Source organism: Rana temporaria, chromosome 2 (assembly GCF_905171775.1).
Source record: "Rana temporaria chromosome 2, aRanTem1.1, whole genome shotgun sequence".
Taxonomy (NCBI): domain Eukaryota; kingdom Metazoa; phylum Chordata; class Amphibia; order Anura; family Ranidae; genus Rana; species Rana temporaria.
In genome coordinates this window covers 482,997,934-483,016,704 of record NC_053490.1, presented here as the reverse complement: position 1 = coordinate 483,016,704, position 18,771 = coordinate 482,997,934, and the positions used below count along the sequence as shown (strand labels likewise).

General features: G+C 38.8%; 1 protein-coding gene across 8 annotated transcripts in view; it reads right to left on the bottom strand.

Moving 5' to 3' along the window:
- Positions 1-4,656: 4,656 nt before the first annotated feature.
- Positions 4,657-18,771, bottom strand: part of ROBO1 (roundabout guidance receptor 1) — a 1,468,549-nt gene continuing 1,454,434 nt past the window's right edge. For all 8 annotated transcript variants that reach the window (XM_040338766.1, XM_040338761.1, XM_040338765.1 and 5 more), the window contains 3 exons: positions 10,469-10,777; positions 8,773-8,966; positions 4,657-6,993 (listed from right to left, as the gene is read on the bottom strand). In XM_040338766.1, coding sequence (XP_040194700.1) covers positions 6,979-6,993; positions 8,773-8,966; positions 10,469-10,777 — 518 coding nt within the window. In that variant the 3' untranslated portion in view covers positions 4,657-6,978. The remainder of the gene's footprint in view (positions 6,994-8,772; positions 8,967-10,468; positions 10,778-18,771) is intronic.

The window sequence follows — 18,771 nt, the reverse complement described above, 5'->3', positions numbered from 1 at the left end:
GTGGGTCAACTCAATATTGAATCCTACAAACTAAGACTGGGATGCCAAAATTCATTCATGTGCGTGTAAAGGCAGGTGTCCCAATACTTTTGGTAATATAATATATATATATATATATATATATATATATATATATATATATATATATATATATATATATATATATATATATATATATATATATATAGGCCCCTATAAATAAAAAGACAAAAATGAAATTGTACAGAGATATAAAAGTTGTATTCCATATGCAATGCAAGGTGAAAAAAATAATTCACCTCAGTAAGTTCTAAGGGCCAGATTCACCAAAGAGATACGGCGGCGTATCTCTGTTTCTATCTATGCGACCGATTCATAGAATCAGTTACGCATAGATAGCCAGAAGATCTGACAGGTGTAATTGTTTTACACTGTCGGATCTTAGGATGCAATACCGCAGCCGCCTCTGGGGGGAGTTTGCGTCGTAAACCAGCGTCGGGTATGCAAATTAGGAGTTACGGCGATTCCCGACGGATTTTCGCGTTCGCTACGTCGCCGCTAGTCTAGTTTCCCGTCACAAAGTTAGTCGGTTTTTTTAGTGCCTTAACTTTACGCAGCAAATCGTATTGCTGTTTAAAGTATGGCCGTCGTTCCCGCATCGAAATTTAAAAAATAACATCGTTTGCGTAAGCCGTCGTTTGCGTAAGCCATCGCCGTTCGAAAAAATTATGTCACGGTGCGCAAAGCACGACGGGAATTACCAAACAGAGCATGAGCAGTAGGTCTGGCGCGGGAGCGCGCCTAATTTAAATGGCACACGCCCATTTAAATTGGCCCGCCTTGCGCCGGAGGCCGCCGGCGGAGGATTTCATCGCAAGTGCTTGGTGAATCAGGCACTTGCGATGAAAACTTGCGGCGGTGTAACGTATCTACGATACGTTACGCCGCCGCAGTTATATGTGAATCTGGCCCTAAGAGGTCACCATCTTACATGAAATTCCTTTCTTGCCCCATTGGGATGATTTTTTTTAGCACTTCCTGTACTGATGATAGGTGTTTACTGGGAAGAGTAGCATGGGTAAATCTGTCAAATGGGGCCACAGATAGTGATAACATGCTAACAGAGGTGATAATCTTTTCCCACTCCACCCAAAAATAGGCTCATCTGAAATTCAACTGGAGACTCCTGCTTTGTTATAGGATGTTACTTCAGTCTGCAACACCAAGGGGTTGATTTAATAAAGGCAAATAGACTGTGCACTCTGAAAGTACAGTTGCTCCAGAGCTTAGTAAATGAGCTGAAGCTCTGCTGACTTCCATCATCCAATTATGTGCAAGCAAAAATTCATTTTTTTTTTCCTTGCATGTAATTGGGTATTCTTTGCAAAGTGAAACTTTACCTCATTTACTAAGCTCTGGAGCAAGTGCACTTGCAGAGTGCAACTGCACTTTGCAAAGTGCACAGCCTATTTGCCTATTACCTTTAGTATATCAACCCCAACGCTGTATCTTGGTCTAGGCCAACAAGGCCCACTTTGCAGGGGGGCAGCATGAAAAGAGTCCCCGCCGGCTTGCTCCACACTTTTAATGTAGCGCCAGTCTTATGAGGTGGACTGGGCCACAAGACAAATCGGTCTGGTGCCCCCATAAAGCGGCCGCACTGCTGCCGGTAGGATAGGGATGGCGCAGACAAAACGGACACTGACATGGTCACCTATACCTGGCAGGTAGGTAGTAGGACTCTCCTGTAATCATTTGCTTGCGTCAGTTGTACATATTAAAGGGGTTGTAAAGGTAAAAAAAAATCCCTAAATAGCTTCCTTTACCTTAGTGCAGTCCTCCTTCACTTACCTCATCCATCAATTTTGCTTTTAAATGTCCTTATTTCTTCTGAGAAATCCTCACTTCCTGTTCTTCTGAAGGGGGCGAGCAGCAGAGTCAGGACGCTCTCTACGTTGCAGATAGAGAAAGGAGCTGTGTGTTAGTGAGTGTCATGACTCTCCTGCTCGCCCCCTCCCCCCTCAAGGGAGGGGTCGAGCACAACACTCCACACCAGGGAGAAAGCCTCACATTACTGTGTGGAGTTACAGACAGAAGAACAGGAAGTAAAGTTTTCTCAGAAGAAATAAGGACATTTAAAAGTAAAATGGAAGGATGAGGTAAGTGAAGGAGGACTGCACTAAGGTAAAGGAAGCTATTTAGGGAAAAAAATTCCTTTACAACCCCTTTAAGGAATCTTAATTTTATTTCTGTTGATTGCTGATGAGAAAAATAAACAGATGGATTTATTTGTTCCTGTCCCAATCCTTCCTTTGCTCACTGCCTGGACCACATTCACCTTCATCACTGTGCTACATGTTTTCTGCTGCACCACTGGCATGGTTATACCCTCTTATGCCTTGTACACACGATCAGAATTTCCGATAAAAAAAGTCGGACGGAATATTTTCATTGGATATTCCGGCCATCTGACTTTTTTCCATCGGAGTTTAGAAATAGAACATGTTTTATTTTTTTCCGATGGAGTGGAGATGTGTGGAATTCCGACGGAGAAAAAAACATGCACGCTCAGATAGAGTAAGGGATGGTTATAGCCCCTGTTATTATTTTTTTGCCATCCATTCATTTCCCTTCATTTCCTGCCCCATAGCCAACAAGGAAGTGAGAGGAAATCTCTGCAGATTAAGGGAACCCCCCCCCACCCCAAGGCCCTCAGAACTAGTGTCCCCACTGGAAAATTTCAAGTCAGGTCTTGAACAGGAAGAGGTGTGACCTTGACAGGAAGGGGGGGGGGATCATATTTAAATTAGAGGGTGCACGAGTTTAGTCAGGCCTAGGGCAACACAAAACTTAAATACACCACTGATCAACCCCCATTACTTGTTGTATGCTATTTGATGGTGTAGTGAGAGAGGTACAAAAGATAGCAGGAGCTACCAAACTCATAAACTTGGGGCTGGGGGAGGGGGAATTAAGGTCTGTCTTCGAGCAATGTGTCTGAAGAAAGTTATGTAACCCATAGGAATCAACCAGAAAAAAATCTCTTGAATGTGTCGTGTCGGTACTTGTAAATTAATATTTGATTGGCTGCTATACCTTAGTATACCTGTATGACCCCTTGCACTATGTCACTAAATAATAGTGGTGTATGATTCAAGAATATTTGGGAATTTACCCCCATTGTACCAGTGGAAGCTTCATTATGATAACCTAAGATATATATATATATATATATATATATATATATATATATATATATATATATATATATATATTTTTTTTTTTTCTTAATAATAGTTACTGTGTCTTTGTTTTCTAATTTTGTATCAAATTCCAGAGGGAGCTTATCTACACCACATATGTTATCCTGTTTAGCATGCTCTCTAACCGCTTAACGACCGCCGCATTTATAGCTGAAGAACGGAGAGAGCCGTATGTAAACACGGCTTCCCCGTGCTTCACTGTGGCGGCTGCATCGATCGTGTCATCCCTTTTATAGGGAGACACGATCGATGACGTCAGTCCTACAGCCACACCCCCCCTACAGTTGTAAACACACACTAGGTGAACCCTAACTCCTTCAGCGCCCCCCCTGTGGTTAACTCCCAAACTGCAACTGTCATTTTCACAATAAACAATGCAACTTAAATGCATTTTTTGCTGTGAAAATGACAATGGTCCCAAAAATGTGTCAAAATTTTCCGAAGTGTCCGCCATAATGTCGCAGTCATGAAAAAAATCGCTGATCGCCGCCATTAGTAGTAAAAAAAAAATAATAAAAATGCAATAAAACTATCCCCTATTTTGTAAACGCTATAAATTTTGCGCAAACCAATCGATAAACGCTTATTGCCATTTTTTTTTACCAAAAATAGGTAGAAGAATACGTATCGGCCTAAACTGAGGGAAAAAAAATGTATATATGTTTTTGGGGGATATTTATTATAGCAAAAAGTAAAAAATATTGTTTTTTTTTCAAAATTGTCGCTCTATTTTTGTTTATAGCGCAAAAAATAAAAACCGCAGAGGTGATCAAATACCACCAAAAGAAAGCTCTATTTGTGGGGAAAAAAGGACGACCGCGCAATTGTCTGTTAAAGTGATGCAGTGCCGAATCGCAAAACCTGGCCTGGGCATTTAGCTGCCTAAAGGTCCGGGGCTTAAGTGGTTAATTTAGGTGTAGTGATTATGTATTGTTTTGGGTCACCTCATATCAGTTCATCTGAGAAAGAAAGGTTATAGGCTTGCAAACAACCATGACGAAGGCTAAGTAAACTTAATAAATGTTACAAAGAAACAACAGTCATTAAAGAACTTATCGCTGAATTGAAGAGCTTCTCAATGACCATGAAGGGCATGCAAGCAACCCAACCCGGCAATTATATTCCTTTCCTGGTCAGCATATTTTTTTTCTATACCTTTTCAGATTAAATTACTTAACTGAATCACCAAAAAAAACTATTTTTTGCAGTAATGAACAAGAATTAGATATTCTCTGTAGCAACATAGGTTTCTCATTAATAACAGGATTTTCCCACACAAACCTAAGTGGAACTTCATTACAATTTATTGTAAGGTTAATAACTGAACAGGGACCTTTATGTAAAATTACTGCGTAATTATCTGGAAACATTTCATGGTAAAATGAATAAAGAAAACACCGGAGCACAAGGAAGGTTCTTGAGAACAGTTTTAATAAATAATGTGACAAAAAAATTATGTTTTGGATTATCTGATCCTCAGTATGCAAAATTATGGCTAAAAATAAGATGTTTTCTTAAATGAACAATAATAAAAACAATAATCACATGGTTTGTTCCCTTACAATTCTCGATCTTTCAAAGTGTTATTCTTGTTTAAAATAAACATTTTTTTTTAACAAAAGAATGTATTTCACTTCTGGTTCTTTGAGACCTTAAGGCAGCCATGTTAATAAAAAAAAACAAAAAAACAAAACAAAAACAAAACAAAATAAAAGTATATGCTTTAGCACCATTGGCAACTTAAGGTTCACAATATAAACCAGGTACAACATTCATGAACAGAAAACATCATGTGGTTAATTTAAAGCACACATGTGCTATTTTGAGGTTGACAGAATTATAAAAAATTGTTGAGAAATTGGTTTGTTTTCCATATTAGTTTATCCAGTTTATACTGTATTTTATACCATGAAAAATTGGATTGATAATTTGTTTATTTATACTACAGTAGGAGGAACTAGGACACGGATGGCTATTTTTAATATGGCCATTTTTAGCTACATTTTAATACAAAAATATGATAAACAGAGTTCTCCTTGCAGCTTGATAAAAGATGCATTATAAAAAAATTAATTTAGGAACAAAAGTTACATGGATAGACACTGAATTTAAAGTTTGTATATGTAGTTAAGTAGTTGTGGAATAAAAACAAAACGTACAATCCGGGCGTTATATAATTGTTCAAATTATTAGTGTTTCTTTTTAAATACAATAAAAAAAAGGAAAGAACGGTCTTATTTATCATACTAAAATTTTAATGTCTTTTCGAACCAAAACTGCACATATGTAGCTTTTTTAGATGCTTTTTATTACCGTAATGGATAAAGTTTTTTTTTTTATTGTCAAGTTCCTTACTATGGCATAAATAAATATTAAAAGATGCACTATAAGCATTTTTGTCACTACTGACTGACCCCAGAGAGGCACAATTCCTTTGGAGAAAGATTAGAAATGATTCTTTCTAGAGATACATTTTTAGTCAGTAATGATATAAAACACAGACTTAACTATTCATGAAGACATAGACAGAACCAAATGTTTCACCATTGGCTATCTTTTCAAACAGTATGACAATAAATTCAGCATTATTGAAATGCATTAACAAAAATAATAATAACAATAATGATTTTCCAACATTTTCAATAAGACAAAAAAAAAGGTTAATAGTTGCAATGGTTTAAAAATAAAGTTTAGTGATTGTGCTTTTAAAACCAACAAAACAGTGCATTACAAAATAACCATATCAAATCAAATTTCCTGACGTGGCACTTTTCTTTTCTCAGCGGGACTGACTCTGCGAAGAGGCGCCATCCGATAAATAACCAGAGAGGGTAACAGTTTTTTTAACTTGGTGTTTTATTACAAATGTTATACTTTTTGTTTTTTCTTCTTTTTTTTCCTACAAATGTTGTTGAATGGAAAAATAAATGATTTTCTGTACGATTTTATTTCTATGAATCCCAAGACCACCAGACATTTGACTGGCTTGACTTCTGCATGATCAATAGGATGTAATACCAAAGATACTTTTAATGATGGACAATGAAGATGGCAAGTACCACAGAAATGTATGAAAAAGTACATATTTACAATGAAATCACCTCCATACTGCTTTATAAAGTAGGGCAATGAAGGTCAATACTGCTGGACAGTAATTTCAGGTCTACAACGAAAACATCCTGGGTTATATGCATTTTCACTTAATGAAACGTTATGGTCAGTTGTGAAAACATTACACATTTGAAGATGGATTCCCATTGTTTGAGTGGTCGCTCTAGGCTATGGATAGACATTGGTGCTTTGGTGATTTGGGGGCAACGCTCTGCGCTACTTCCCAATGGAGCTTGATAGGCAAGAGTTGTTCTAGGAGAGCTTGGTGGGCAGAAAGCTTACAATTCCAGTCTTGGCACCTTTGGCTGTCTGTTTCTTTAAAGCAGCAGTCTTGGCACCAACACCTTGAGACTTGGCAACCTGCCTTTTTTTGGCCGGAGCAGTAAAAAGGTGCCTGGATTAAGTGCTGCTTTTGGGGTGCTGGGAGAAACGTCAGGGTGGCCGTATACAAAGAGGGTGTAAACAAGTAAAGCGAAAAAGGTTCTCAGCTGTTATGTGTATAAAATGAAGGAGCGTGTACAATCTGATTGCACTGAACAGTATCTCTGGCATAAGGTCTTTCATCTTGAGGCATCTTAAGGAATTTAATATCTGATAGAATCTCCAACATCTCCATCTTTAGCTTTCAACTTTCTGTTTCCTGTAAAGCAAAATGACACAAATGGTTTGAGCATATATTTCTCTCCAATTAATCTTCACTATCAGTTTTCCCCAAGTAGTTTTAATGCCCTTACAAAAACAACATAATATTTCAATTCCTGGGGATAGCCAATTCATTTTTACTAATGAAAGCAACCATGATAAAAATCTATGTTTATAAAGTATGATTTATCGGGTTGAAGAAAATGCCTACAATAAATAACAGTGGAGGCTGCATTTAAAATCAGGAAATTAAATTGAAACAGAGAAAATAATTTATTCTATGAGGCTTTAAAGAATAACTCAATTCTATGCACATTTGTAAAACAACAATTAAGCTTAATATTATTAAACATATTATTTTTCTTCAGGTATGATTCAAAGCAAAGTCACTGGTATACAGAGGGGGAAATAATTATTTAATCCCCTGCAGATTTTGTAAGCTTGCCCATCTACAAAGAAATTAAGGGTCTATAATTGTTAACATAGGTGTATTTTAAATGATAGAGACAGAATATCAACCAAAAAATCCCCAAAAAACACAATACAAATGTTATAAACTGAGTTGCAGTTCATTGAATAAAATAAGTATTTGATCCCCAAGCAAAACATGACTTAGTACTTTGTTGGCAGGCACAGAGGTATTGTGATGAATCTATGGGCAAGCTGGTTGTACTAAAGTAAATCTATCAATCGACTTCAGTATGACCAGCCTGTTGGGTTTTTCTCATTCGATCACTTCCCGTTGCTCTAGAAACCTCCTGCTGTCAGAATACAATAATGCAGGGGGTGGGTATTAAGCAATTTTCTTTCCTTTAACCTGTGGGGGAAGGAAAGAAAATTGTACTGTATAGCTTGATTTTGTTGTTAGCAATTATACTTTGCAGCACTGGGTTTCTTGGTTTAAATCTCAGCTCGGACGCTATCTGCTGGCATGCTCTTCCTTACGTGGGTTCCCTCCAGTCACTCTGGTTTCCACCCACACTCCAAAGACATGCTGGTAAGTTAATTGTCTCCTCTCTAAATTGGCCCTAGTATGTGTGTTCATTTATATAGGCGAGAGAGGGAACTTACATTGTAAGATCCTTGGGGGTAAGAACGAATGTGAATGGAAAAGTATGTAAAACACTGTGTAAATTGTTGGCCTATAATAAAATAAATAATATGAAGGACTCAGGTGAGGTGCATGTGTGTGGGAACTGATGCATGCAGGACCAGCATGTTTGTCCAATGTTTTGACAGACCTTGCCATAAAGGCATAAAGGGTCAACTAAGGATGACCAGATAAATGAGCTTATATGTATTTTTTTTAATGTGATTTTAATCTCTTTTTAAGTTAAATTCTGTTTGACTTACTTCAAAAGTCCAGTGCACTATATATATATATATATATATATATATATATATATATATATATATATATATATATATATATATATATATATATATATATATATATATATATATATATATATATATATATATATATATATAAAAAGACCATATTTTAATAAATATATATATATATATATATTACAATATGGTCTTTTCATTGGGTCAACTGAGTCAAATAAATGACACCTTACATCCTGGTGCCCGAGGAACTGGGGGTAGGAGAGAGTGGTCTACAATTTAACATTGCCAGCTAAACCTGGTAATTGCATAACACCATCCCCATTTTAAGGGCTCTCTCTTGCGGGTTCAAATATCTAAAGATATGTGCACGCCCCTGCATTTCTTTTCCCTGGCAGTATAATAAACATTGCAAGCCCAGATGTACCTCAATTTCATCTTCATCAACTGTACGATCATATGACCCTAAAAGCTGCATCTCCGCTGCATTTCTTCTTCCTGGTGGTTGATCTGTTCTTCGTCTTCCACCCGAACCTCTCGAAGACATAGAGCTGGAGGAGCTAGGATCTCTAGGATTATTTGATGTGGGGAATGTTGGTTTACAATATGGGAAGATATCCTCTGTGGAAGACAATATGCATTAATTAAAATTGCGTGAAGAATAGGAACTAAGAAATTCCAAAAAAAGCTCACATGGAATTTTGGAGGTGCCCCAAAGAGTAACACACACAAGGATATAATAATTCAAATATGCAGGGAAGATAACTCCCCATACTACAAGTTATTAATAACTATAACAATGAAAACAAAACAATACTCATGAGATTGGATTCAGCTTTGCATAGAAACCATCCAACTTTTTTATTCTCAAAGCTTAATTGAACAAGCTGAAGTTAGAAGCTGATTGGCTACCATGCACTCTCCAGTTTTAATAAATCAACCCCCAATTTTTACCACCTTGCATTGATGAGCTTTTTAAAAAAATATAGAATATGCAATAGGAGTGATTTACTAAGGGAATGTATCCCTGGGGTTTGTGAATGTGGTGAAGTTCCACTTTGCAAATAATACCTAATCATGTGCAAAGGGAAAAAAATGAATTTTTGCTTGCACATGATTGGAGTATGGATTGCAGCAGAGCTTCATCTTATTCACCAAGCTATATGGAAAATTCCTTTAAAAAGTACAATTTCCCTTTCAAAGTGAACAACCTTGCCTTTAGTATATCATTCCCTATATATTTTTTTTCACTGTGCATTGCAGCTAGGATGAATTGTAAATTGCTGCACAAGTTGCTTTGCATTTAAATGCAGTACATTCCAATTCTACCCAATGCACATTAGCACAAGTTGGTGTGAACTGAGCTTATTGGATACAATGGGTTTCAGCTTGTAATTGCATTGGGTTTGCGTTGAACAATGCAGGTGTGAATGGACCCTGACATCTGAAAAAAATGTATATTAGGAAAGGCTAATTAGCCTTCAAGATGGAAGGAAAGAATTACTGCCGATTACTGCTGCAGAAGCAATCATGGTTGGATGATCCATGGGATTATAACATGGTTTATGGGAACAGATGCAGAAATGTCATCTACTGTATTATAGTTCCTGGAAGATAGCTATGGCTTTGATTGATATAGTTTCTAAAGAAAAACACTTTTATGAAATCTGGTGGGTATCTGTTTAAATTGGTCATTTACAACAACGGAGGGCTTGTTTCTTTCAGTCTCTTAATTCAGTTATGGCCACATGAACAATGGTTGTAAGGACTCATATACTGGTCTCCCATATATCTCCAGTGGTGTAGTCACCTCCTCTGAGCTCCTTTTCTCTGTCTACCAGCTGTGGAATCTGACTTCTTGCTGTCGAAGACTTGTATAATGAAATTACAAAGAACGAATGGGCTAGCTTTTTTCAGCCACTCATAGTGATTTGTGGCTTGGACCTTACATGGTGGTTCAAACTGCTGCAGTCCAACTAATTTCTAAACATTATTACTTGAGGGCATTTACCAACCCTCCTCTTAACATGTTCCAGAAAGGTCATTCTGCTGGCTGTAAGCACTAGTGTCTGTTTCAGTATTAGCACAAATATTGAATAGTGCGTATATAAAAAATTACTTACCTTGTAATTGAGAGGTTTTTGTTGGCGTGCCATCTTTCTTTCCTAGTTTCCCTCTTTTCATTTTCCCATCAATTTGTTGCTCTAGAGATTCCCTCCTTTCTCCTGAATTTGTCCGGACCTCAGCTTGTTGCCTGTTATCCGCTCCATCCCTTCCTCTGTAGTTGGGGCCTTTTCTCTCTGCCGGCCTGTCTAGTCTTTGCTCTGTAGGCATATACTTTTGTGGCATCCCAGAACGCACATCGAGCAGGGCTCTGGATGGTCCAGTTGGAGATTTAATGGCAGGAGGTGGCAATGGTGGAGGTGGTAAATCTAAACAAAAGATAAATGAGTTTCATGTCAGATTATTACATATAGTAATGGTTGTATCCGTTTAAAATGTATTGTGAACCAAAAGCTAATAACTAACAGCAGTAATGGATTTCAAATATCTATCAGAAACAGTGTTGGTGGATTTTCTAGCATTTGCAAGAAGATGAATCATGATTACTACACCATGATGGTCGGTACTTTTTATGTTTAAAGGGTAACTCCACTTTATGTTTAAAGGGTAACTCCTCCCAGATGCGTTTCGTCATTGAACATTGTCATTGACAATGACAAAACGCGTCTGGGAGGACGTGCGGTGACGCCATCACGTTAGGAGGAAGGGCTCCGCTCTGTGTGTTTGCCGTCCGGCAACAAAATTTTAAACACTCGTTTGTTCTTTTAACCATGTGAGTAATTTTCTATTACCTTTTAAATAAACTTAATATGTTGCGGAATTACACTATGTCTGCCATTCTTTATATGTGATCGCGTGGTGGTGTTTTTGTCATGCCTGCGGGAGCCAAGTGCTGGTTCTGATCCAGGGAGTGGGATCTCTCCCCAAAGGCCGCGGCTGGGTTACAGTCGACTGCTGTCTATTATTATCCGTCTGGTAAGCTGCTTAACATTAGTGGTGGTGGGCTCTCACTGCAAGAAGTGTGCTGTGGAATAACGTTGGTGACTGGATTATCTTGTGTATGGCAGGACCATGTTCATGTTGGAAGGATCATTATAGCCCCCATTGAGGGTTAAGATATTCTTTTGTATGGACTTTTGGATCACACTGAGTCCGGGTGCTATGGCGCAGCTCTAAACCCCTCTTTTTTCCCTTATGTCTTTTAGTGCGCCTGCACTAGAACTGCTGCCTCCCTATTATTTGTGTCTAAGTAATATGCTAATTGATTGCTATTGACCACTACTTGTTGACAAGCGCAATTTTTTCTGTTTATATATGCAGTCACTGTTTGAGTAGTCATACAGCCAAAGGTGCTACACTTGTTTGAACACAACAGCCATGCTGTTTATCTTGGATCAGGGAATCAAGTAAGCGAAATAAAATAAATCTACAAGTGTATGGCTAGCATTATATTAAAGTGATAGTATACTCTGGATGTTAATTTTTACCTACAGGTAAGCTTATAATAAAGCTTACCTTTAGGTTTAATGAATATCTCCTAAACATACACCTTTTAGGAAATATTTGCTTGTTTGACAGCTGCTGATGTGCTGTGAAGGAATGTCATCATGGCTTGTCCATTCAAGCGTCCCCATCCTGCAAAACCGGAAGGAAGACCAGGTAAAGATAGAAGCCTCTGCAGCAGTTACAGCACATCCTGGATGGATTCATTTCAAGCTAAGTCTTTCATAATATGCTAGCATAAACTATTATGCCTGTACCTTGCATTGAGATTTTATTTTATTTTTTTACTACCGCTTTAAATACTAGGGATACAGTGTTACATTTTAGGACTAGGTTAAGTGTGCAATGTACTGTAAGTGTTAAGTTAAGAATTAAGCATTGTGGGAGAATAAAATTGAAGGGCGCATTTTAAGGTAAGTGAGGGTTATTGTGTAGAAAGGTTAGTGAGTGCTTTAGATGTTAGAGCCAATTAGAGAAGTTTAAGGATTGTGACTTGTTCTTAGTGCCAAAAGATAATACCAGCATTATTATATTTCCCCCTGTTAATCATTTACAGTAGTCTGATGTCCATAACGTCTGCCCAAACATAATGATCACTTTTCCATAACTGATTTGCTGGAAGTATTTGTTTCTGTTGGCTGTACTGTCAGCTTATAGAAAAAAAAATATTCCAGCAATTCAGCAAAGAAGATATGGTGATATATGTCATTATTAGAATCTAGGTCGATCCAGTGGCACTTGTTGAGAGTCTGGCTGTATACTGGGCGTGAGCTTTTAAATGACCCATATGAACGGCATCTAAGATTGTGACTGTTACCCACTTCTTTCACATTATCCAGGCTTACAGGTTTAAACTGGACTTATGTGTACACTTACAAATATGTGTAAGGAAAACTGCCATTTTTTTTAATATCATCTGGTTTATATGATTAATGAGAACTATCCTCCCTATAATTTTCCTGTATTATCAGTCATGTTGGGCTAATACAATGTGAAAATCAAGTGGACCCTGAAGGAGCCCAATTTGGGTGAAACACGTCAATCCCCTTTGGCTCCGTTGGTTGTCTAACAAACATGGCAGCATTTTTCACATGATTTTTGCTTTTAAGCTTTTATGTTTTTTCGTGTACTATTGTGCCAGGCATGTAAACAATCCCTCACATACCCGTGTCTCCACTAATGGGAGAGTCAGGGACATTTTTTTGTATGATGTCATTGTATCTTGGCAGACCTTAGGCTTACATAGGTATTGCTAGTTGTGATATCATAAGAAATAACAAGGGTCATTTAAATGGTTGTATTTATAAAGGGTTTGTTGTGAGATTAGCACACCGAATGTTATCCCAAAATTCATCTGTCTGTATGTGTAATGCTGCAAATGGGTGAATCGTGTTTAACTTTAAATGGGACTTGCAAATCTTTATTATCACAATTTATAATAGCATAATTGACAGCGTCAGTTTCTATCACTTATGCCTGTATGCAAAATGGACAGTTTATGCTGTTTAAATGCTGTAACTAATTGAATATTTAAACTAAACACTATTGATTTGATTTCTCCACAAAGTAAAGTATCCCTTGGTAAACTGGCCACTGAAGAGTGTGGTTTTTTTTGGAAAGGCAGTCAGTATCTGCCAGGCTGTGTGTTAGTTTTGGAGTATTACAAGAATATTACACCAATAAATGACTAAAGATATCTGGACTGACCTTGGAATAAGGTGACCTATAAAAATGTATTAAGTCAGCAACCTTGTTAATTTATATAGTGAAATGTAATATCCTTATGATTTACAGTAGGGGATGCAATATTGCCTATTTGTATATTATTATGGCCATTAGATGCATACAATGTATGTTTGTAGTGTACATTTACGAACTTGGCATAAACTCAATCACTAAAATCTCATAGAAGCTTTTAAAGTTAAGGTGTGATTAAAGGCATTTTTTAAAACTCATTTTTTATACTCATCTGCGCTGTGCAATGGTTTTGCACAGAGAGGCCCCAAACCTTCTGTTTTGGAGTTCCCCATTAGCAATCTTGGGTCCTCCTCTTCTCCATGTGCCCCCCAAAGCAAGCCGTTTGCTATGGGAGCACACAGTGCATGCTTACTCCCGAGCTTTGTGTCAATAGAACCGTGCTCCATAGACACAAGCAGCATGACTTGGCCCCACCCCCACTTCCTCCTCACAACATTTAATTGGCCTGAGTCCCTGTCGGAAGAGGAAGAGAGGGTAGAGAAGAGATGCAGCCATGCACAGTGCTGGATTAATTGAGGACTCAGGTAAGTATTTAGAACCACTTTAACTTGCAACTAAAATCTGCAACTTTCATTAAAATACATCCCTGTGACCCAGCCATGAAGATTCTTGTTTAGGTACTTCCTGTTATAGGGTGACAACTATCTCCCAATTGCTCTTCTATGTTGTCAACCTGTCAATGTTTGGCTCCCACAGACTGGCTACAGTATGTGCTCATGTTGTACACAGATTAGTCCTGTCAATTTAAAAATGTGCTCCTAACGACAAATCGTTATGTGTATAAAAGGCATTTGTCCACAGCATCTCTTTCTTCCACTCAAACCTCACTATCATGGGCAAACCCAAAGAGCTGTCATAGGACATCAGGGACAAGATTGTAGACCCACACAAGGCTGGAATGGGCTACAAGACCATCAGTAAGAATCTTGGTATAAAGGAGGCAACTGTTGGAGCAATTATTTGTAAATGGAAGAAATACAAAATAACCATTAGTTGCCCTCTGTCTGGAGCTCCATGCAAGATTTCACCTCATGGGGCATGGATGATCATGAGAAAAGTGATCATGAGAAAAGTGATCATGAGTAAGAATCTTGGTATGAAGGAAGTAACTGTTGGAGCGATTATTTGTAAATGGAAGAAATACAAATCAACCATCAATTGCCCTCTGTCTGGAGCTCCATGCAAGATTTCACCTCATGGGGTAAGGATGATCATAAGAAAAGTGAGGGATCAGCCCAGAACTACATAGGAGGAGCTTGTGAATGATCTCAAGGCAGTTGGGACCAAAGTCACCAAACAAACCATTGGTAACACAATACAGCGCCATGGATTGAAATCCTGCAGCATCCGCAAGGTTCTCTTCCTTAAGAAGGCACATGTACAGGTCCGTCTGAAGTCTGTCAATGCACATCTAAATGATTCAGAGAAGGATTGGGATAAAGTACTGTGGTCAGATAAGACCAAAATTTAGCTATCTGGCATTAACTCGTCGTGTTAAGAACTCAAGAGGAAGAAAAATGCTGACTATGACCCTAAGGCCTCGTACACACGACCGGTTTCCTCGGCAGAATCCATCAAGAAACTTGGTGGGAGATTTTTTTTGCCGAGGAAACCGGTGGTGTGTACATTTTTCAGCGGGGAAACTGTCGAGGAACTCGTCGAGCCAAAAAGAGAGCATGTTCTCTTTTTCCTCGACGGGAATGGAGAAAATTGGTTCGCCGAGTTCCTCGACAAGCCTAACAAGAACTCGACGAGGAAAACGATGTGTTTCGCCCGCCGAGTTCCTCGGTCATGTGTACGAGGCCTTAGAACACCATCCCTACAGTCAAGCATGGAGGTGGAAACATTATGCTTTAGGGCTGTTTCTCTGCTAAGGTAGGGCTGTTTCTCTAGGTATAGACAAACGTTGATGTATTGAGGGGCCAATGAACGGGATCATGTATTGTAAAATCTTGAATGAGAACCTTCTTCCCTCCGCTAGAACACTGAGCATGGGTTGTGGATGGGTGTTCCAGCATGACAATGACCCAAAACTTACCACCAATGCAACACAGTAGTGGCTCAAGAAGAAGCACATTAAGGTCATGGAGTGGCCTTGCCAGGCCTTAATCCTATAGAAAATTTATGGAGGGAGCTGAACCTTCGAGTTGCCAAGTGACAGTGAATAAACCTTAAAGCAGAGTTCCTGTCTTTTGGTGTTTATTAAAAGTCAGCAGCTACGAAAAGTGTAGCTGCTGACTTTTATTAAATAGACACTTACCTGCTCCACGGTCCAGCGATGCCCGGAACTCCGCTACTCTCCCCCCCCCTCTCCGGTCAGCGCCTCCATTCAGAGTGTGGGCACCCCGGCTGTGACAGCTTTTGGCTTCATGGCCAGGCACTCACTGCACATGCACGAGTCATGCTGCGCTCTATGAGTGGACAAGCGGTCTCCTGGGACCTGTCCCGTGTCCCGAGGCAGTCCTTGGGCGGAAGGAGGGAGTGGGACAGAAAAAGGGTTTTTCCATCAATTACTAAGTAATTTTTTTGCTTGGGGATTAAATACTTATTTTACTTACTGAACTACAACTCAATTTTTAACATTTGTATCATGTGTTTTTTTGCTGGAATTTTGGGCACACTTACAAAATCTGCAGGGGATCAAATACTGTATATACTTGAGTATAAGCCGAGTTTTTCAGCACATTTTTTTGTGCTGAAAATGCCCCCCTTGGCTTATACTCGAGTCACCTTTTTGCGCCTGATCTCCCGGATTTGGGGACCCGGTACCGGCCAACCGTAGGTCGCCTGCATACATGTAGCCCCATTTCTCCTCTACAAGTGTTCAAAGTTTGTTGTCTGGGGGACCTACGGCTGGGGAGCACTGATTTTTCAAAGCCGGGCACCCCTTCAATAGACTCCCATGTTAAACGTCAGTCTAGACATGGACACAGTGGGGCATGGGCACAGTGAGACATGCACATGGAAACAGTGAGGCATGCACCCTAGGCTTATACTCGAGTCAATACATTTTTCCCATTTTTTGTGGAAAAATTAGGTGCCTCGGCTTATATTCGAGTCAGCTTATATTCGAGTATATACGTTAATTATTTTTTCCACTGTACATCTGCTTAAAATAATTATGATTTTTGTATTACCTTTAAAAATTTTAAGTTTACTATGGCAACTTCAGTTTGGCAAATCACATGGCGACCTGCAGAGCTACGATCATTCTGCTGCAGGATATGTAACATTTTCCTTAGAAGAAGGAGAATAAAGTGCTTGACAAAGAAAGCAAAACAAGGAGTTGTTGCCTTACTTTGCCTTGCAATAATGGCGCTTGTAATATCTAAATGAGCATTAAAATGACTAAAATCTGAATAAACTGGAAACAGCAGCGACTAATTTGACAGAAATTTGCTATTTATACTTACATTACAGGCCTACTAATTGAAGCGCTGACATTAGGAAGGAGCGGGAGTCTATTTTAGACAATATGCTGAATAAGACACAACTTATATTGATCACATATATCAAATTTACTGCGTTAATGCAGGATGCATTCTAATGGCCACTAAGGCCAAGCAGCCTCTTTCTGCTTTTTTCCTTTTCCAAATGAGGATGTAGATTCAATGAATTTTCATTTGTTTCTTGCCATTTGAATTTTTTTATTTAATGCAAATTGTAAGGCTCAGTTTGCTAAGAAATAAACAGAACAGGATGAATAAAGGTAAGCATAATGTTTTTATAAGGGTGTTAAATTTCCATAAGGTCATTAGGATTATCTCTATTCCTCTATCAGCCTTTTGTAAAGGGGCATTAAATGTAGAGCTCAATTTGCTTTAGGACTTGTTCACACCAGACTGTGTTCCAGCAAAGGATAATCTCCTTTTTCTGAAAAAAAATCAATATTAATTAATGGACCTTTTTCACATCTGATGCAATTCACTAATGGGCATTAGGAGAATTGTGCCTCTGGTATCTTGGCCTGTGGACTTTCACTTTACCACCCAGGGAAACCAAAAGGAGTTTCACAACATGCCTAAAACAGAGCTAAAACACATGCAAAAATGTCTGAACCTCCAACTTCAACTGGATGACATTTAGTTTGCTATTATAGACAATAGCCATAGTTTAAAAAAAAAAAAAAACAGTTTTACCTTTAACCATTCTTTTTTTTATAATCTCAGTACAGCTGACTTCCAACAGCCATTTTTTGTTTTAATATTTTGTTATAGATAGATAGATAGATAGATAGATAGATAGATAGATAGATAGATAGATAGATAGATAGATAGATAATGCACGGAGGGAGGCACGGAGGGAGACACGGCAGCACGGAGGGGGACGTGGAGTGGGACAGCAGCAGAACTGAGGAGGACTGGAGTATATGGGGACAGTCAGTGGTGATGTGTGTGGGAGAGCTACAAGCACCATCACCGCTGTTTTCACTACAGTAGCTGAAAGCCGCGGTGGTGGTGGGGGGGGGGGGGTTGGGGCTTGAAGCGGCTGTCAGACTTTGCAATTTATACAGATGTGATCGGTGCTTGTAACTCCCCCACGAAGAAGGCCAAGGACCAATAGGCAGTGTCACTGTATTTTCACCTCCATGGTAATAGTTTAGCATGGGTGGCTACATTGGTCTTTGGCAAGAGGGTAGAGGAAATAGGTTGAAGAAGAAAAATAAAGAGAGGAGAGGCCGGAGAAAAGTAGAATAGGCAGAAAAAGAGAATGCAACAAAAAATAGGAGAGAAAGGGAAGACCGGAGAGAGAATAACGTCTCTGTGGGTCCTGGCATTCAGTCCATTTTAAATGGGCCTGTCTATGAATAGCATTACACAAGTCAGATAAGTTATGACTACTACCTTTTCAGTTTCGTACAGTTTTTCAGGATAAAGCTGTCCATAAACATTTGAGGGTGGTTGGATGTGCAAATGCAAACTGATCCCCCTCAAGCTTGTATCCCCTTCAGCTACTTCCTAATACGCTCACATGAAGAAACCATTTATGCTCAGGTCAATGGCACCTCAGCACCATCTTGTCAGGGGAAAACACAATAAAGATAGGGGAATAGCAATCGGACAGCTCAGTAAGTCTTACCTGATTGCTATTACACAATAAT